The 19087-nt window shown below is 53.4% G+C and overlaps 1 protein-coding gene across 6 annotated transcripts in view; it reads left to right on the forward strand.

Moving 5' to 3' along the window:
- Nucleotides 1–19087, forward strand: part of CDH23 (cadherin related 23) — a 441841-nt gene that overhangs the window by 419337 nt on the left and 3417 nt on the right. For 4 of the 6 annotated variants that reach the window (XM_084997262.1, XM_084997264.1, XM_013983304.3 and 1 more), the window contains 19 exons: nucleotides 604–1062; nucleotides 4720–4836; nucleotides 6156–6380; nucleotides 6932–7101; nucleotides 7325–7462; nucleotides 8446–8565; nucleotides 10076–10253; nucleotides 10416–10627; nucleotides 12727–12918; nucleotides 13103–13216; nucleotides 14472–14601; nucleotides 14703–14954; nucleotides 15034–15195; nucleotides 17146–17402; nucleotides 17766–17863; nucleotides 18275–18395; nucleotides 18480–18559; nucleotides 18705–18745; nucleotides 18902–18962. In XM_084997262.1, the coding sequence (XP_084853388.1) occupies nucleotides 604–1062; nucleotides 4720–4836; nucleotides 6156–6380; nucleotides 6932–7101; nucleotides 7325–7462; nucleotides 8446–8565; nucleotides 10076–10253; nucleotides 10416–10627; nucleotides 12727–12918; nucleotides 13103–13216; nucleotides 14472–14601; nucleotides 14703–14954; nucleotides 15034–15195; nucleotides 17146–17402; nucleotides 17766–17863; nucleotides 18275–18395; nucleotides 18480–18559; nucleotides 18705–18745; nucleotides 18902–18962 (3127 nt within the window). The remainder of the gene's footprint in view (nucleotides 1–603; nucleotides 1063–4719; nucleotides 4837–6155; nucleotides 6381–6931; nucleotides 7102–7324; nucleotides 7463–8445; nucleotides 8566–10075; nucleotides 10254–10415; nucleotides 10628–12726; nucleotides 12919–13102; nucleotides 13217–14471; nucleotides 14602–14702; nucleotides 14955–15033; nucleotides 15196–17145; nucleotides 17403–17765; nucleotides 17864–18274; nucleotides 18396–18479; nucleotides 18560–18704; nucleotides 18746–18901; nucleotides 18963–19087) is intronic. The other 2 variants (XR_014828081.1, XM_084997263.1) reach the window with 2 other exon arrangements.

Below are 19087 nucleotides of genomic sequence, written 5' to 3' on the forward strand. Positions count from 1 at the left end.
AAAAAAAAGATATTTGTCACAAGTTATCATAATTACATAATTTGTATAAATTGACAGAAAAATGGGCAAAGGACAAAAGCTGACACTTTGCAGAATAGAAAATATAACTAATCATTAAATTATTAAATATCATTTAGACTCTTACAAACATGAAAAATACATAAAAGATTAGGAATTCCTATTGTGGCTCAGTTGAAATGACCCTGACTGGTATCCATGAGGATGTGGGTTCAATCCCTGGCCCAGCTCAGTGGGTTAACCATCCAGCATTGCTGTGAGCTGTGGTGTAGGTCACAGATGCAGCTTGGATCTGGTGTTGCGGTGGCTGTGGTGTAGGCTGGCAGCTGTAGCTCCAGTTCCACCCCTAGCCTGGAAACCTCCCTATGCTTCGGGTGCAGCCCCCAAAAGCAGAAATTAATTAATTAACTAATTAATTTTAAAACAAAGTACACTTTATATGTTTAACAACAAAAAAGATAGATACTGGCAAGGCTATGGTGGAAAGTGGCCCTTGTGAACCACCCAAAAAAGTATCCTGGGGTGATGTTTTTAGAAGAGGCCACTGCGCTCAGCTGCTCCCCATTCCCCCCGCCCCCACCACAGGATTCTCAGTCCTTCAGGTCACAGCCACAGATGAGGACAGCGGCCTCAATGGAGAGCTGATCTACCGAATAGAAGCCGGGGCTCAGGACCGCTTTCTCATCCACCCCATCACCGGGGTCATCCGCGTCAGCAATGCCACCATCGACAGGGAGGAGCAGGAATCCTATAGGCTGACAGTGGTGGCCACCGACCGGGGTACTGTCCCCCTCTCGGGCACAGCCGTCATCACTGTCCTTATCGACGACATCAATGACTCCCGCCCCGAGTTCCTCAACCCCATCCAGACAGTGAGCGTGCTGGAGTCAGCCGAGCCAGGCACTGTCATTGCCAACGTCACTGCCATTGACCGTGACCTCAACCCTAAGCTGGAGTACCACATCATTGGTATAGTGGCCAAGGATGACACTGACCGTCTGGTGCCCGACCAGGAAGACGCCTTCGCTGTGAATATCAACACAGGTATGAGGGCCTGCCCGCCTCCAGCCCTCCTCCTGACTCCCCGCTCCCTGCTCCTGGTTCTATGCTTTCTCCCTTTGCCTCCCTTCTGTCCTCTTGCTCTGCTCCTCCCTTTCCCGCAGCTGCTCCTTCCTCCTCTCTTAGCCCCCCTATTGACACTACATCCTTCCCTCTCTGTGCCATCTCTCCCCTGGCTCCTTCCTTCTCTCCCTTCTCTTCTCCCTTGACCAGCTCCCCCTCTGATTCTTTTGCACTACAGTATTGTTGAGATTTCCCATCTCACCACACTCATGCCAGCATTAAATATTACACAGTTTTCATGTTTGTAATTTTATAGGAAAATGGCACCTTGTTTTAATATGCATTTCTTTAATAACTGGGGGATTGAATGCTTTCTTCATATGTATCTGGGCCATTTAAATTGCAGATTTTATGTGTTTTTTATATACATATATTTCCATATCATATATGTATGTGTGTGTGTACTCTTAATGATTTGCTTACATTGTCACAAAACAAAGGGAACCGTGATTTCTCTTTAATGATTTATGCAGCTTATTGAAGTTCGATTTTTTTTTTTTGTATTTTTCCAAAAGTTCAGTGGCTTTGCTTCTTGGACATGGAACCTATACCAGTGTACTTCTTGGAAGGTCCAGAGGAGTAGCAGAAAAACTAGCATGGCTATGACAAAATACTAAACATCATTGTTTGTTTGTTTTAGGGCCACACCAGCATATGGAGGTTTCCAGGCTAGGGGCTGAATCAGAGCTGCAGCTGCCAGCCTACACCACAGCCACAGCAACGCCAGATCCGAGCTGCTTCTGTGACCTACACCACAGCTCATGGCAACGCTAGATCCTTAATCCATTGAGCGAGGCCAGGGATCAAATCTGCGTCCTCATGGGTACTAGTCGGATTCGTTTCCACTGAGCCATGATGGGAACTCCTAAACATCATTGTTATTCAAAGAAATGCATAGTAAAACTACAATGAGATGTTGCTTTTCTGTATATGATTAGCATATATTAGAATGCTGGACAATATTGAGCACTGGTGACAATGTTGGGACATCAGAACCTTCATACAGTACATAAGAATTTTGGCTATTTCCAATATCTAGATAGCAATTCAGAACAAAGTACATTCATACCCCATGACCCACAATTCTGCTCCTGGGTATATATTCCAAGGAAATTCTCAGGTGGATAATGGGACCAGATGAGGATGTTCACTGCCATATTATTGGTGACAGGAGCTTGGAGGCAAGGTCTCCATCCCTTGGAGATTAAAGAATAAAATCTGATGGTTACCCACCATGGGCTACCAGACAGCTGTTAGAAGCAATAGATTAGACTCAGAGAAACATTGGGGGGACCTTAAAAACAAGTACTTACTGAAAAGAATAAGAAATAGAATGGGTTACATATACCACAGTCCCATTGCGTACATGTAAAATACATAGCTCAAAAACAATACATGGTTTTCAGGAACACGTTCAAATAAAAAATATACTTTAGGAATTCCCATTGTGGCTCAGTGGGTTAAGAACCCAACACGGTATCCATGAGGATGTGGGTGCCATCCCTGGCCTTGCTCAGTGGGTTAAGGATCTGGTATTGCCACAAGCCGTGGTGTAGGTTGCAGATGTGACTCAGATCCTATGTTGCTGTGGCTGTGGTGTAGGCTCCAATTCAACCCCTAGCCCAGGAACTTCCGTATGCTGCAGGTGCAGCTGTAAAAAGGAAAGAAAAGAAAAGACTTTCATACATTACAGTGATTGCCCAGGGGAGAGAAGGGAAGAGGAGAGGAGAATGAGAATAAAAGGGAGTAGATACATACGTAAAACAAGAACAGTGCCAGTGACCATAGCATGCAGGGAACCAAAGATTGTGATTACCTCAATATGCCTCTGAGGCCCAAAGGAAAAAAGACAGGAAAACCTTGAGCCACTGGGAGGAATTAGATAGCTGAGTCATGTGTCACGTTGGCAAAATCCCCCCTCTAGTGGTTTCCCAGGACCGTGGAGAGCTGCTCTGAGCCCCTGCCCAACTTTATGCCATATTGTTGCCTCGATCACTTTTTTCTGTTCTCCCTCCCTCTAACTGACGCTCTTCTTTCTATTTTTCTTTCCAGTGTCTTCTCTGCCCCTCTTCCTCATGCTCTCCCACCTCTCTCGCTCACCTTCTCTTTCCTTTCTTCTTGCCAGAGCCTCAGCCCCCTGAGTGCTCCTTTCCAACTGGGCTCCCTCTTGCTTCCCTGGCTTCCTGCCCCTTGCCTCCTCCCATCCACCCTGTCCCTCCCACACTGCCCGCCGGGTCAGCTCTCAGCCCTTCCGTCCCCTGTGCCCTATTCAGCTCCGTCTCCTCTGCACCCTGAACTAACTGATGTTAACCCTCTTCTCTTTTCCTCACGGCTGGCAGGCCCGCAGGTTTGAGCTCTGTTTCTCTGTCACTTCCCACCTCATCTCTTCTCTGCTTCACCCCATCGTCTACCTCCATACCCACTGCACCCCCACCACCCTTTCCATCCCGTGGGGCCCAGGCCAAGGCTGTGGCCCAGCCTTTGCAGACTGAATGCAGCCACCCTCTCCCCATCCTCGCTCCCCAGCCTCGGGGACAGGGAGCGAGAGTAGGAAGAGGAGGAGGAGGAGGAGGCAGCAGCCCAGGGTAAGTGACTGACCCATGGCTGGGGACCCGAGGAGGACAGAAGCCCTGCAGGGGGATCTGCCAAGGGGGAAGGGAATCCTGGATACCCCAGTGCCCGAGAGGGAGCTGGGAACAGAGAAAGAGAGGAGGTTTCACCCTAGGACGAGACCAATGAAAGAAAGAGCCACTAGGTCCTCAAACAGGCAGAAAGAAGAAGGATCCCAACAGAGCCGGCCCTGAGATTGGCAAAGCTGTCTGTCCAGTTCAAGCCCAAGCCTCTGCAGGGCTCTTCTGTGATTGGGAAGCAGGCAGGGGCTGGGGAGGCAATAGGTAGGAGAGAAGGAAACACCTCCTTGCTAACACTGCCACAGGAGAGTGCTCTTTCCCAGTCAGCCGTGCCATGCCCCACATAATCAAAGGGGTGGACCTGACCACCCAGCCTGTGCCACCACTGTCCCCTCCAAGGAACCCCCTTGGGGCTCTTAAGCTGCTTTGACCTTCCTTTATGCGTGCTCCCCTTAGAATACAAGCATTTTTAACGTTGTGATAAAATACACATAACATAAAATTTACCATCATAACCATTTTGAAGTGTAAGTGCAGTGGTTCAGTATCCTCATGTTGTTGCAGAATGGAAACATTTTTTAAACATGCACTTTGTGCCAAGCACTGTTCTAAGCCCTTTACAAATATAAATTCATTTCATTGTTGTAATCCTCAAAATAGCCCTATATGGTACTGCAAGTATCCTCATCATACAAATGAGGAAACAGGGGTGCAGAGAGGTTCAATAATTGCCCAGCTAGTAAGCAGTGCATGAGGGGCAGAGTGATGCGCCCCCTGCTTGCAGGTGGCTGTGGTCTCATCTCAGCCAAAGAAGAGAGGAGCAAGTTCCAGGTCCACTGGGGATGGTTATCGTTGGTGGGGATTGGGAGGCTTGGCCAAGAGCACCCCTGGGAGGTCCAGATTTTAGGGAGTTCTCCTTGGGCTGAACCTGACCTGATCTGGTCTACAGGGTCTGTAATGGTGAAGTCCCCCCTCAACCGGGAACTGGTTGCCACCTATGAGGTCACTCTCTCAGTGATTGACAATGCCAGCGACCTACCAGAGCGCTCCATCAGCGTGCCAAATGGTAGGTTCCCCCCAGGTACCTCCCACAACATCTCATATAGAGAGAACAGGGCGGAACAGGCACAGGCCTGGACCCAGGGAGGGAGCAGCAGGACCCAGCTGCAGAAGCTGCCAGTAGTTGCTGCCTGAGGGGTGGGGAAGGTAGCAGCTACAGAGACTGAGGGTGGCCCTTTGTCCCAGTTGTTAGGGAGAGGCTGGAAGGGGACTGAGACTTAGGTTGGAATCCTATTGTCAGAACTGGTAATCGGGGTATGGCTGGAATGTGAGACAGGAACCTCAGATCTGCAGGGGGGGGGGGAGTTCCCATTGTGGCACAGCGGAAATGAATCTGACTAGGAACCATGAGGTTGCGGGTTCGAGCCTCGCTCAGTGGGTTAAGGATCCAGTGTTGATGTGAGCTGTGGTGTAGGTTGCAGATGCGGCTCAGATCCCACCTTGCTGTGACTCTGGCATAGGCCAGCAGCTGCAGCTCCGATCCAACCCATAGCTTGGGAACCTCCATGTGCTGCAAGTGCAACCCTAAAAAAAAGCAAAATGCAAAAAAAAAAAAAAAAAAAAAAGATCTTCCGAGAGGAAGGAAAGAGCAAGGAAAGGTAACTTGAGGCCACAGACAGACACCACATCGGGGGATGCTGGCATCATGGCAGAGAAGAGGGGCATGCATGCTGCCTTCTGCAGCTGAACATGGGATGCCTGGCTCATGCAGCATGAGCTGGAAGGGGCTTCTAGAGGCACTGGATTTTATGTGAGCCAAGCAGGGACCCGGGAGGGGGATGTAGGGGTGGGGTGGCCTCACGTGGCCTCTGCCCTGAGGCAAGGACAGCTGCTGGGGTAGGGAGACAGGCCTGGCAGCTTCAGGCTGCTTATCTTCATTGCTCAGAGGCCCACATTTTTAGAAAGGAAGAAAAGGCATAGTCACCTCCTACTTGTGCCAGGCTCAGAAGGCAAAGGGCCCAGGAGGCTTATACAGAGGGAACAAATCAGACAGGAAATAAAAGGTCGAATCCTGGAAAGGGTCCTGAAGATCCTCCTAGTCTTGTATCATGGGACAAGTTAGGGGACTGAGGCGGTGTAGCGAGGGGCCAGGGACTCCACTAAAGGTACCCAGCCAGTGGGCAGAACCCAAGCTCCTTTTCCTGTGGAAGGGCACATGACCAGACCAAAGGAAGGGGTCAGGCCACTGCCCGAGGGTTGGGACAAGCTTCAGGGGGCCCCAAGTGGGCTGTGAGATGTCGCCATCCTCCTCTCTGGGCTTGGGTGAGACTTAGGAAGGCCTGGCCCAGCCAGGTTGAGGCCCCTTCATGCCACTCTCACCCCCAGCCAAGCTGACGGTCAACATCCTGGACGTCAACGACAACACGCCCCAGTTCAAGCCCTTTGGGATCACCTACTACACAGAGCGGATCCTGGAGGGGGCCACCCCGGGCACCACACTCATCGCTGTGGCAGCCGTGGACCCTGATAAGGGCCTCAATGGGCTGATCACCTACACCCTGTTGGACCTGATGCCCCCGGGCTATGTCCAGCTAGAAGACTCCTCAGCGGGTAGGTGGGAAATCTGCCAGAGGTGGGGTTGGGGGACATGTCTGTGCCTGCTCAGGCTCCGGGAGGGACCATGGCTCGCTTCTCATCCCCCCATTGGAGCCTCACGATGGCCCCTCTGTGGGCTAGACCAGATCCAATATGGCTCACATTCTAGTCACTCCCAGATGCCCAGACTAGAGGCAAGGACAGAGTGCCCAGCTCTGGGTTGGGATGGAAGCTCCCTTAGACCTCTGGAATACTCCATCACCCTCTCCGCCCCTCAAGCTCCACAATTAGTATCCCTTAGGGGAGCAAGAAGGCCAAGAGGAAAGTGTCTCCGAGGAGGTCCTGTACATCCTTTGACTTGTGAAAAGCTTTCTCACCCCTCCAGTAAGGAGAACAACTGGATGTCATTTGCCCTCAGCTCTCTGGCCTGCCATGCTGCCTGGCCAACCTCCTCCTTCAAGGGACCCCACCCATCCCTCAGAGCCCCAGACCCTGCTCATCATCCTTTGGAGAGCTTCCACGAGTGAGGGGTGGCCAAAATGGCAGTGGGTGTCTCTGTGTCTTAGGGAAGGTCATTGCCAACCGGACGGTAGACTATGAGGAAGTGCACTGGCTCAACTTTACCGTGAGGGCCTCAGACAATGGGTCCCCACCCCGGGCAGCGGAGATTCCCGTCTACCTGGAGATTGTGGACATCAATGACAACAATCCCATCTTTGACCAGCTCTCCTACCAGGTGCATGGCCAGGTCAACAGATTGGGTCCTGGGACCTGTGCCCATTCCTTGGGCCCTTTGGGCATCTTCCACTCCCACCCTGGCAGCCTTAAAGTCCCGTGGGAGTGACCACCCAAGAAGAGCTTGATGCTCTGGATGATCTGCTTCAGTGAGTTTCTCGGGCAAGGGTAGCGACTCTAGACTGACTATGGCCCATCCTTTCTCCCTGCCCACTGGGCTCTAGGAAGCTGTCTTTGAGGATGTTCCTGTGGACACAGTCATCCTGACGGTCACTGCTACTGACGCTGACTCGGGCAACTTTGCCCTCATTGAGTACAGCCTTGTGGATGGTGAGGGCAAGTTTGCCATCAACCCCACCACAGTAAGTGGGCAGTGGAGGGCCTGGGTTTGGGGAGTGGGAGGTGGGAAGGGCCCACGGTCACAGGCTGAGAAGCCACCAGAAATACTGCAGTCATACCCCTGTTTCTGAGTCCTGCCACCTGGACATCTATAGCCTCAGAGGTCTTTCAGCCAAGTCAGCAAGCCCTGTTCTCATCAGAGACCCAGACATCCTGTAGACTGTGGCCTTTCTGTCCGAGCAGACATGGAAGGAAGTGGCCAAAATCATTTGGAACTAGCCGCCTGTGAGCCAAAAACTTCTGAGATGTGTCACCAGCAGACTAGAAACCTTGATTCCAGTCCATGTGACTGCTTTTTGAAACTGTCAAAAGAGAGGCATAGGAAGCGCTGCAGAAAGTGGGCATAGTGTTGGAGCACTTCCTGTATACATAGCCCTATCCTCAATGCCGGGGGATGGGAGAAGCATAGCCCCCTTACTCCCATGCATCTCAGACTTGTGGGAAAGCAGCAGCTCAAGAGAAAAGATGGGTGATGATTTCAAATGTTGGCAGATTGGTTCAAAGCCTTTGTTCCAGTACAGCGAGAGAGCCCTGTGGCCTGGGGGTGGTTGACCAGGGCTTTCCCCAGTTACTGGGCTAGATCTGGACTTTCCCTCCCTTTGTCTGCCCACATCCCCCTGCATGCTGCCCTTTCAACAGGGTTTCTCTCCATCCTCTTGGTGTGAACAGTCAGACACACTCATGGCCTGGCACTGTGAATACTTCATGGGGTTCTACTGTATACCTGGTGGCATAGTGAGCTCCAGCCTGGGCTATTCATCCCATCTCCATGGGGACTTGGGTCATGAGGGCAAGCAGAGCCACTAGAATTATTGCTCCACGGGGCAGGGATGTTGTCTTTTCAGTGCTGAATCTCCAGAGCCCAGAACAGTGTCTTCACATGGTAGAAGCTCAATAAATATCTGTTGAATTGATGAAGGACCTGACTCCAACCTCCTCTTACTAGGGTGACATCTATGTGCTGTCCCCTCTGGACCGGGAAAAGAAGGACCACTATATCCTGACTGCCTTGGCCAAAGACAACCCTGGGGACATAGCCAGCAACCGTCGGGAAAATTCGGTGCAGGTGAGAGAGCTTCTCATGGACCAAGGACACGAGGCATTGTGGTTGTGGAGGCAGCAGGCAAAGTCTTTAGAGAATGGCTACTGTAGAGTGGGAGGAGAGCCACCCATTCCACTCAGAGGCATGGTGACAGGAAGGAGAAGGCAAGAGCTTAGCTGGGACTTCACGCTGGCTGTGGCTTAGAGAGATAGGGACTCTGTAGGAGAAACTTCTTGTGCCAAACCCAAGCTAAGGCAGCCAAACATACCTGGGTGTAACCCAGATAAATCCTGGGGCTCCACATGGCCCAGGGTATCCATGATGTCCTATTGAAATAAACACCGTGCAGCAAGCAAACATAACTATAAAGCAGATATCTTTATTTATGTCTCTTAACATTCACAAGGGATCATATTTACAACCCTATTTCCATTCCAGGTCTTAGCATCCACATAGTTGCTCTGAGGCCAACTTCCCACCTTTAAGTTCTGTCCCCATTTCTGAAGTCCCACACTTCAAGGCTTTGCCTTCTTTTTCTTTCTCCCACTTCTTTCTGCCCTTTCCAGCCCTGTCTTTCTATATTCAGTTCTTACCAAGTCTCCCAACAATAACCTGATCATCTAAAGAAAAGTCTCCTGAAGGGTGGGGAGGTGAGAAGCTGAGCGGGCCAAGAGAAAGTCTCTTTAGCAGGTAGGGGACAGAGCTTGGAGCACTCACAGATATCTGCATCTTGTCCTGTCACATAAGAATGTGCTGGGTTGGGAAAAGTGCAGTATTTGTAGTCAGATTAAGGGCCACTGGCTGAGCACACTGCATTTATCACCTAAGTCCCTGAGCCTAAGTTGTCAAAGCTGCAGGGAATCAAGGGCAGAGATGGAACTGGGAATGCCTCCCTCCCAGGGTAGTGGAGAGTCAGGGGGTAGGATGGGAGGTTGGAAAGCACTTTGTGCACGGAAAAGAGTTCTTGCAACTGTGGCTGTGAAGGGCTCTGATGCCAATGCAATCAGGCAGGGCCACAGCAGCCAAGGGAAAAAAAGGCCTGGGGACTCCATAGGACCCGCCCTGGGCTGTGGGGTCAGCAGAGAGAGCCAAGTCCCAGGCCAGACACAAACCCCAGTCCAGAGGGCCTTTGGGAGGGGAGAACTCACAGTCCAGCATTAAGACTCAGAGATTAGAATTGGAGATATGGGGTACTGTGGGAAGGAGCAAAGGACAGAGTAGGAGGTGGGTGGGGACGAGCTCCTGCTTCAAGACCCAGACACAGATGACCTGTGAACCACAGTACTGGTTGCAGCGTGTTTATTCAGTCCAGGCACTGAGCATGTACCATCACGCAGGAGCCTCACCAGCCCCTAAGAAATCAGATCCCCTTGTTCCCAGTATATAGCAAAGCAAACAGAGGCTCAGGGGATTAAGCAAAGTTTGAGTTCAAACTAAACACTGGGCACCATCCACCCGGTTACTCCTATATGAGCAGGTGACTGGAAGCAGCCCCCAATATGCTCCTGACCTTTGACCTCAACCTCCCCTCCAGGTGGTGATCCAAGTGCTGGATGTCAATGACTGCCGGCCCCAGTTCTCCAAGCCCCAGTTCAGCACGAGCGTGTATGAGAATGAGCCAGCGGGCACCTCGGTCATCACCATGATGGCCACCGACCAGGACGAGGGCTCCAATGGGGAGTTGGCCTACTCACTTGAGGGCCCCGGCGTGGGTACGCAGCCTGCTCCCCACCCGTGATGCCCCAGCAGTGGGAGGGGCAGGCTGCCTCCCCTGCAGCCCCAGGCTGGGAAGAGGGGAGGGGGAGGAGGAGCATGAAGGATGGGAAGGTTGTCTTGGCCAGAGCCATGCCCTCCTCTCCTGCCCCACCTGCCAGAGGCCTTCCACGTGGACATGGACTCGGGCCTGGTGACCACGAAGCGGCCCCTGCAGTCCTATGAAAGGTTCAACCTGACCGTGGTGGCCACGGACAGTGGGGAGCCCCCCCTCTGGGGCACCACCATGCTGCTCGTGGAGGTTATCGACGTCAATGACAACCGCCCCGTCTTCGTGCGCCCACCCAATGGCACCATCCTCCACATCAGAGAGGTACTGGGGGCCTCCCACCCACCCACACCCCCTCCCAGTATCCAGCCCGCTTTTCCATCCTGCAGCCTGAGAGAGGGAAGGGACTCCCATTGCAAAGGCAGGGAAACGGAGGCCAGAGCAGGGACCAGGCCGGCTGAGTGCCCCACGGGGCAGTATTGAGCAGTGGTTAGTAATACGGGCTGTGCCAGCAGAAGCTCTTTGGTCCACCTCCGACTCTATCGCTTACCAGCCAAACAACCTTAAGCAAGTGACTTCTCTGAGTCTGTCTTTTTCATCTGCAAAATGTGGCTAATAATAGTAGATGCCCCACCTCTTGCTCCTAGATTTCTGCCAAGAAAGACCATCTCCCACACAAGTCACTTCCCCCATACTTGTCTCTCAAAATAAATACACAGCCCCTTCCGTCTGTCTGCTCTTCCTGCTGATACCAGTGTGGAGACAGCCTGGGACTTGAGCATCAAAATAAGAAACAAGGGGAAGTGGCTGAGCTTCTGACTGTCTCCAATTCTTCTTTCATATCTTGCTCTCAGTTGCCTGCTAAAGATGGGGAAGTACTCCTTTGACCCCTGCCCTTGCCCTCCTTTCTCTCGGCACCCAAGTCCAGAATGCTCCTTGATGGAACACTGGCAGTGTCTCCCACTTGTTCTTTGCTCCCCAAACTTCCGCATGTCTCCACATCTCAGAATGTCAGTGTTAAGTCCTTGCTGTCACTCAGTCTCCTCTTAGAGGTCCCATGGGAGAAATTTTTCCCAGTGCTGAGCTCTAGGAGATACTGTGCTTTTACCTTGTAATTTGCTTTTACCTGTGTCTATTGCAGTGATGCAGTGGTCCTCTTTGCTTTGCCCACTAGGGAGCTCATAGTGGTCATCTCATCTTGAATGATGTCACAGGGATTTAGTCCACATGCCTTATCTCCCATCCCTCAGTTTCTATCTTCCTGCCAACTGTTTCTTTTTTTACCCCGACTTTTTTAACTTGTTCACTCTTATTATATACATTATTGTAAGCTGCCTCAAATTTTTTCGTAGAATGAAGCAGGGCATAAATTAATAATAATAGGAGTTCTCCTGTGGCACAGCAGGTTAAGGATCTGGTGTTGCACTGCAGTGGCTCTGGTTGCTGGTGTGGCACAGGTTCAGTCCCTAGCCCAGGAACTTCCACATGCTGCAGATGCAGCCAGAAAGGAAAAAATAATAATAATAATCTAGTTCTTTTCCATCCTAATGGCCCCCTTTACTAAGTTTTTAGTAAGAGGAACCTCAAGACATTCCTATTTGGAAAGATGCATGTCTTCCAAACAACCAGCATTTGTTAAGTAGTTATGTCTGTCATCCTACTTTCTATCAATTAGACGTTAACTGCCATTTGGAGTTTCTGATTGTCATGATCAATGAGATAAAACAGTGAAACCATGCTGAGTTGATAATTTTTGAACTAAAAGCCAAGAAACATGCTCTTTTTCTTGTGCCCTTGGCAGCCTTTTCATGGGCCAATAGTGGATGTCAGGTTTTTTGATGTCTCAGACTTAAGGGACTGTAGACACTACGGATCAAAGAGGTGAAGTGGCGTGTCCAGGTCACATGGTAACTTAGTAACAGACTAGAACCCAGATGTCCAGTCTCTGGCCACCGTGTCTCCTGCCTGCCCCCCATTTTCAGGTACCCATTGGGTGAATGGAGTTGTTTGGGGGTACCTGGAGCTCCTGTGATTAGGGTAGCAGAGAGCAAGACAGACCCAGGAACAGAGGGCGGCTGTGGCCTCAGCTTTGGGCTTCCCGTCTGTCTTCCAAGCCTCAGCATGCAGCAGGATGGGAGGGATGGGACAGTCCCTGGAAGGGCAGTCACCCATAGAGAGTCCAGAGCCTAGTGGATCCCAGGCTGGACAGTGGCCTTGGCTGGAGGTGGGCTGAAGGTTTGTTGTAGCAGATGCTCAGGCTCCAGAAGGATTCAGCCAAGCAGACGGGCATTTCATAAGGATGCTGGAGGTGGTGAGGACAGTCAACCAGGAAGGCGAAAGAACAAGTGTTCCATTGGGCCTGGAGGTGGGAGCTGGGATTCTTTCAGTGTGCCCCAGGAGCCTCCCTCCCCCGCCCCCTGCAGGAGATCCCGCTGCACTCCAACGTGTACGAGGTCTACGCCACAGACAAGGACGAGGGCCTCAATGGGGCCGTGCGCTACAGCTTCCTGAAGACCACAGGCAACCGGGACTGGGAGTACTTCACCATCGACCCAATCAGCGGCCTTATCCAGACCGCACAGCGCCTGGACCGCGAGAAGCAGGCGGTGTACAGCGTAAGGGGGCGGGGCCTAGTGCGAGGGGTGGGCCCAGGGCAAGGGGCGGGGCTGAGGAAAAGACGGCTCCGAGCACAGGGCCACCATGTCCCCACCTAGAACTTTGAGGGTAGTGACCTGTCCTCGGGGGGTGCCTGCCAGGGGCCCTTCATCTCCGTCTCTGACTGCACTTCTCTGCCCCCAGCTCATCCTGGTGGCCAGCGACCTGGGCCAGCCAGTGCCCTATGAGACTATGCAGCCGCTGCAGGTGGCCCTGGAGGACATTGACGACAACGAGCCCCTCTTCGTGAGGCCTCCAGTGAGCTCACCCATCCGTTGCCCTGGTCACAGCCACACAGGGACCCACCTGCCTGCAAGCACAGTGCGCACACGCTTTCGTGTGCGCACTGTGCCGTATACACACATGGTTACGTGTGGAAACTGCACAGCACTTCACAGAGCAACTAGTTATTGAGCAGCTACTATGTCAAGGCACTACCCAGCAATCAAAAATGCCTGACTCGGGGAGTTCCCGTCGTGGCGCAGTGGTTAACGAATCCGACTAGGAACCATGAGGTTGCGGGTTCGGTCCCTGCCCTTGCTCCATGGGTTGACGATCCGGCGTTGCCGTGAGCTGTGGTGTAGGTTGCAGACTCGGCTCGGATCCTGCGTTGCTGTGGCTCTGGCGTAGGCTGGTGGCTACAGCTCCGATTCAACCCCTGGCCTGGGAACCTCCATATGCCGCGGGAGCGGCCCAAGAAATAGCAACAACAACAACAACAACAACAAACAAACAAACAAACAAAAATGCCTGACTCAGGAGCTGACATTCCCATGTTTGCATGCACGATCACGCAAGAAGCCTGAAAATAGTTCTGCTTTAGTGAGCTGGGGCTGAGCTCCTTGTATGGACAAAGACTCCAACCTGTTGGTTTGCTCTTATTGTGTGCACATGGGATGTGATATTCCCTGGAGATTGTGTGTGTGTGTGTGTGTACAGGTGCACTGCTTGTTCAAACATCCATCTGGGAGTTCCCGTTGTGGCACAGTGAAAATGAATCTGACTAGTATCCATGAGGATGCAAGTTCGATCCCTGGCCTAACTCAGGGGGTCGGGGATCTGGTGTTGCGGTGAGCTGCAGTGTAGGTCACAGACGTGGCTCTGAACCTGCATTGCTGTGGCTGTGGTACAGGCCAGTAGCTACAGCTCCCTTCAACCCCTAGCCTGGGAACTTCCATGTGCCACAAATGCAGCCCTAAAAAGAAATTTAAAAATTGCTCTCCTAATGGTAGAGAAAGAAAAAACATCCATCTGGGTGCTGGGAGGCTTCAGAGAACATGCCAAGCCCAGCCTACCCCATGGAGGATGTCACTGGGTGACACTCCCTGAGGCCTGAGCTGGAGTCTCTCCAGCCCAGCCCTGGCTCCCTTGATGTTTCAGTAGTTCTGCTTACCTTGCAAGATGTGGGCAAAAAACCCCACAGCACCCACATGAGCACTGCCGAGGGCCCTCTGGCAGGAGCCGGAAGCTCAGGCCTTCCCTGGGCTCCCCTGAGCTCCTTCTCCCCCTGCAGAAAGGCAGTCCCCAGTACCAGCTGCTGACCGTGCCCGAGCACTCACCGCGTGGCACCCTCGTGGGAAATGTGACAGGCGCTGTGGATGCAGATGAGGGCCCCAATGCCATCGTGTACTACTTCATTGCAGGTGAGGCCTGAGGGGGCTAGTGCCCTACCTACCCTGGGGCTGGAGATGACCCAAATATGCCCAGCCCTGCCCCTTACCCTGTGCTATGGTCCCACCCTCAGCCGGCAACGATGAGAAGAACTTCCATCTACAGCCGGATGGGCGCCTGCTGGTGCTGCGGGACCTGGACAGAGAGCGCGAAGCCGTCTTCTCCCTCATTGTCAAGGCCTCAAGCAATCGCAGCTGGACACCTCCCCGTGGGCCCTCCCTAGCCCTTGACCTGGTCACTGACCTCACCCTGCAGGAAGTGCGTGTCATGCTGGAGGACATCAACGACCAGCCGCCACGCTTCACCAAGGCCGAGTACACTGCAGGTGCAGGGGCCAGGGCCTGGGCCTGGGGCACGGGGAGCCCTCTGCGCTGCCACTGACACTCGCCTGCCCATTCCTGCAGGAGTGGCCACCGACGCCAGAGTGGGCTCGGAGCTAATCCAGGTGCTGGCCCTGGACGCAGACATTGGCAACAACAGCCTTGTCTTCTACAGCATCCTGGCCATCCACTACTTCCGGGCCCTTGCCAATGACTCTGAGGACGTGGGCCAGGTCTTCACCATGGGTAGGGGCTCCAGCCAAGACCTCTGTTACTGCAAAGACTGTGTCTGGAGGTGGTGGGGTCTGTGTGGGATCCACAGGGCATGAGTGGCCATCCATCCATCCTTCAGCCAGACATCATTTGTTAATCTTTTCCTTCATCCACCTCTCTCTTCCCTACTCCACCTATCCATCTCTGTATCCACTTTCTTCTCTTTCTCCCATCCCCTCATCAACCATTTGTCCATCTGTCCACCCACCCACTGAACACTCCCTCCACCCATCCACCCGTGCATCCATTCATCCTCATTCATGCATCTGTCCACCCACCCATCCATCCATCTTCCCATTCTCCTTTCTATATATCCACCTAGCTTCCCCTTGGTGCACTTCACCCTCCCCTGCGTCCACCACTGTGCTTGGTAGGCACTGGGGAGCCAGAATTCAAAGAGCACACTTGACCCTAAAAGTATGCATGTTTGCTTGTGCATTTGCCTGTGTGCCAGCTGAGTGTCTCTGGGTTAGGTTCTAGAAAGTATCCAGTGAGTGTCCCATTACCTTCCCTCCAGCTCCACCTCCTTCCCTGCTCTTCTCTGCCGATAGCACTCAATCCAGACTCCTTGGCCTGGCTTTCAGGGCTTGCTAGGTCTTCCTCTAATCCCTCTTTCTGGTTCCACAGCCGCTTACTACCCTTAAGGTCCTGTGCCCACTGTTCCCTTCAATCTGCTCTACGCCATCCTCCCCTGGGCCTTTGGTCCTTTGTCTTAACTTCCTGGAATCCCATCCTGACCTTGACCCCTGCCTTTAGATATGCACCCCCAACCATCCTTTGAAGTCTAGTTCATATGCTGCCACCTTCAATCACACAACCAGACACCACCCCTTTGTCCTCTGAGTTCCCATTGCTCTAATTTTTTTTTTTTTTTTAGGACCGCACCTGCAGCATATGGAAGTTCCCAGGCTAGGGGGTCTAATCAGAGCTGTAGCTGCCGACCTACACCAACAGCCACAGCAATACCAGATCCCAGACCCACTGAGCGAGGCCAGGAATCAAACCCGCATCCTCATGGATGCTAGTTGGATTGGTTTCCACTGTGCCACAAAGGGGACTCCCCCACTGCTGTAATTTTAATAAATGAAAGCACAGAGAGGATATGTAGCTTGTCAAGGGTCACACAACTAGAAGTGGCAGATTTTCAAGCCATGTCTACTGTTTTCTAAGAGAAGACAGGGCCAGACCACTGCCGGTCATCTCTCTACGGTGGCTGTGGAATTGCAAAGCAAATGTGTGTGAGACAGACAATGAGGAGACTCAGAAACACTCCAGCATGGGACAGCAGAGTCCCAAACTTGCCGTCCTTGGATCAGTGCCTCCCACAGTTGGGTTTTAATGTGCAACATGTTTAAAATAAAAACTTAGGGAGTTCCCGTCGTGGCGCAGCAGAAACGAATCTGACTAGGAACCACGAGGTTTCGGATTTGATTCCTGGCTTTGCTCAGTGGTTAAGGATCCGGCATTGCCATGAGCTGTGGTGTAGGTCACAGATGCACCTCGGATCTGGCTGTGGCTGTGGCAAAGGCTGGCAGCTACAGCTCCGATTCGACCCCTAGCCTGGGAACCTCCATATGCCACAGGTGCAGCCCTAAAAAGACAAAAAGACAAAAAATGAATTAAAAATAAAATACAAACTTAGAAATGTCTAGAAACAGTGCAAGTTCTGCAGCACTGGCTGTGCTCTCCAGTGACAATCAGCAGAGTTGAGGTCAGTGTCACTGCCCCTACAGAGAGACACCTCCCTTGTACCCACTCCTCTGTCACCTTTGCCCCCTCTGGGCCCCCCAGGCACTTGCGTCCCAAGTTGCCACCTCCCCTCAGTGTGTCTGAACATCCCTGGGCCTTGGGCCTCTGGGGGGCGGGGGGACTCTGGGGCCCTGGGTGGCCCTGAGCCGCACCGCCTGTGTGCTCTCCCCGCAGGGAGCGTGGATGGCATCCTGCGCACCTTCGACCTCTTCATGGCCTACAGCCCTGGCTACTTTGTGGTGGACATCGTGGCCCGGGACCTGGCAGGTCACAATGATACGGCCATCATCGGCATCTACATCCTGAGGGACGACCAGCGGGTCAAGATCGTCATCAACGAGATCCCCGACCGCGTGCGTGGCTTCGAGGAAGAATTCATCCGCCTGCTCTCCAACATCACTGGTGCCATCGTCAACACTGATGACGTGCAGGTGCCCCGTGGAACCCACCCCGGGTCCAGGGGCAGTGGAGGGAGAAGGGGGACCAGGCCACAGGGACAGGGCACTGCAGACAGATCAGGGGTATGAAAGGGATCGGTCCTTTGCTAGCTGCATGGCCTTGGGAGAGTCCTTCGAGGTCTCTGAGTCTCAGTTTCCTCATCTGTAAGATGGGGCTCATAATAGTGCCTGGCCCAGAGCAGTGAAGGGATTGCCGTGGAGCTTGGTCCCAGGTGAGCATTCAGTCGTGCTGGGTTTACGGGCAGGGCAGGGCAGCAGGGGCTGCTAGAAGAGGCCTGCCCATCCCACCCCTGGCTCCGGCCACACACACACCCCATGATGCCCCTTCTCGCCTAGTTCCACGTGGACAAGAAAGGTCGGGTGAACTTTGCACAGACAGAGCTGCTTATCCACGTGGTGAACCGCGAAACCAACCGCATCCTGGACGTGGACCGGTGAGTGGGCCTCTGTGCTCAGCCTGTCAGTCTGCCTCCTTGCCCTGGAGTTGGGGAGGGGACCCACCTACGGAGGCACAGCTGAACACCATCAGGCTTGCTGTCTGGGGCTTTCCCCCGGAGAGAGGTGGGCAGGGCAGGTAGAGAGGGCACAGCCTGGGTGCATGAGCAGAGCTCCGCCCCCCCATCCTCCCCTCTGGGTGAAATGGGACTGGACACTGATTGTGAGGATCAAACAGGCTCGTGTACGAGGGGATGGTGACCCTGTAAGGGACAAAGCTATCCACTCTGGGCGGGCCTTAAACTTGAAAGGCTTGGTGGGAGGTGAATTCGGGGGCAGACTGGCCAGAGTGGGATGAGCTCTTGAGGCACGGCTGAGGATGGGAGCTGAGGCCCCTGCCCCTCTCCCAGGGTGATCCAGATGATCGACGAAAACAAGGAGCAACTGCGGAATCTATTCCGGAACTACAACGTCCTGGATGTGCAGCCCGCCATCTCTGTCCGGCTACCTGACGACATGTCCGCCCTGCAGGTACAGCTGGTGGCACCCACCCCAGCAGCCCTCTCGCTGTCCCGGGTGCTCTCGCCCACTCACGTCTGGCCCCCGCTCCCCTAGATGGCGATCATTGTCCTGGCCATTCTCCTCTTCCTGGCTGCCATGCTCTTCATCCTCATGAACTGGTACTACAGGACCGTGTGAGTGACCCCTCCCTGCCCTGCCTTGAGATAGACTGACCGGCCCCAGGACAGGGCTCCAGGGGCGGTCACAGAGGCAGGCAGGGCCGTCAGGCCCTGAGACGCCAGCCCGGCCTCCTTCACCAGCCCCTCTGCTTCTTTCCAGACACAAGAGGAAGCTCAAAGCCATCGTGGCTGGCTCGGCAGGTAAGCGAGGGCTGTGATGGGCGGGCAGGTGGGAGGGCAGGAGGGCTCCCCAAGAGCCTAGAGTAACACCCCCACAGGCCTCACAGGGCCAGCTCAGGCCCAGCCCCAGCCCCAGCGGGGTGGACACTTCCCCTTCATGCCCCAATCCTTCTGCAGGGAATCGCGGCTTCATTGACATCATGGACATGCCCAACACCAACAAGTATTCCTTCGACGGGTGAGTAGGGTCCCTCAACCCTGCTGGGTACTCTTTGGGGAGACCCACCCTGGAACCAGCTGAGGTGAAGTCCCCACTGCGGCCCCTCAAGCAGAGGGCATCCTGGACCAAATGAAACCTGGGGT

The sequence above is a fragment of the Sus scrofa genome, chromosome 14 (assembly GCF_054392235.1).
Source record: "Sus scrofa isolate SSC_HxYL_T2T_F1_AM1 chromosome 14, Sscrofa_HxYL_maternal_Yorkshire_Landrace_v2.0, whole genome shotgun sequence".
Lineage (NCBI taxonomy): Eukaryota > Metazoa > Chordata > Mammalia > Artiodactyla > Suidae > Sus > Sus scrofa.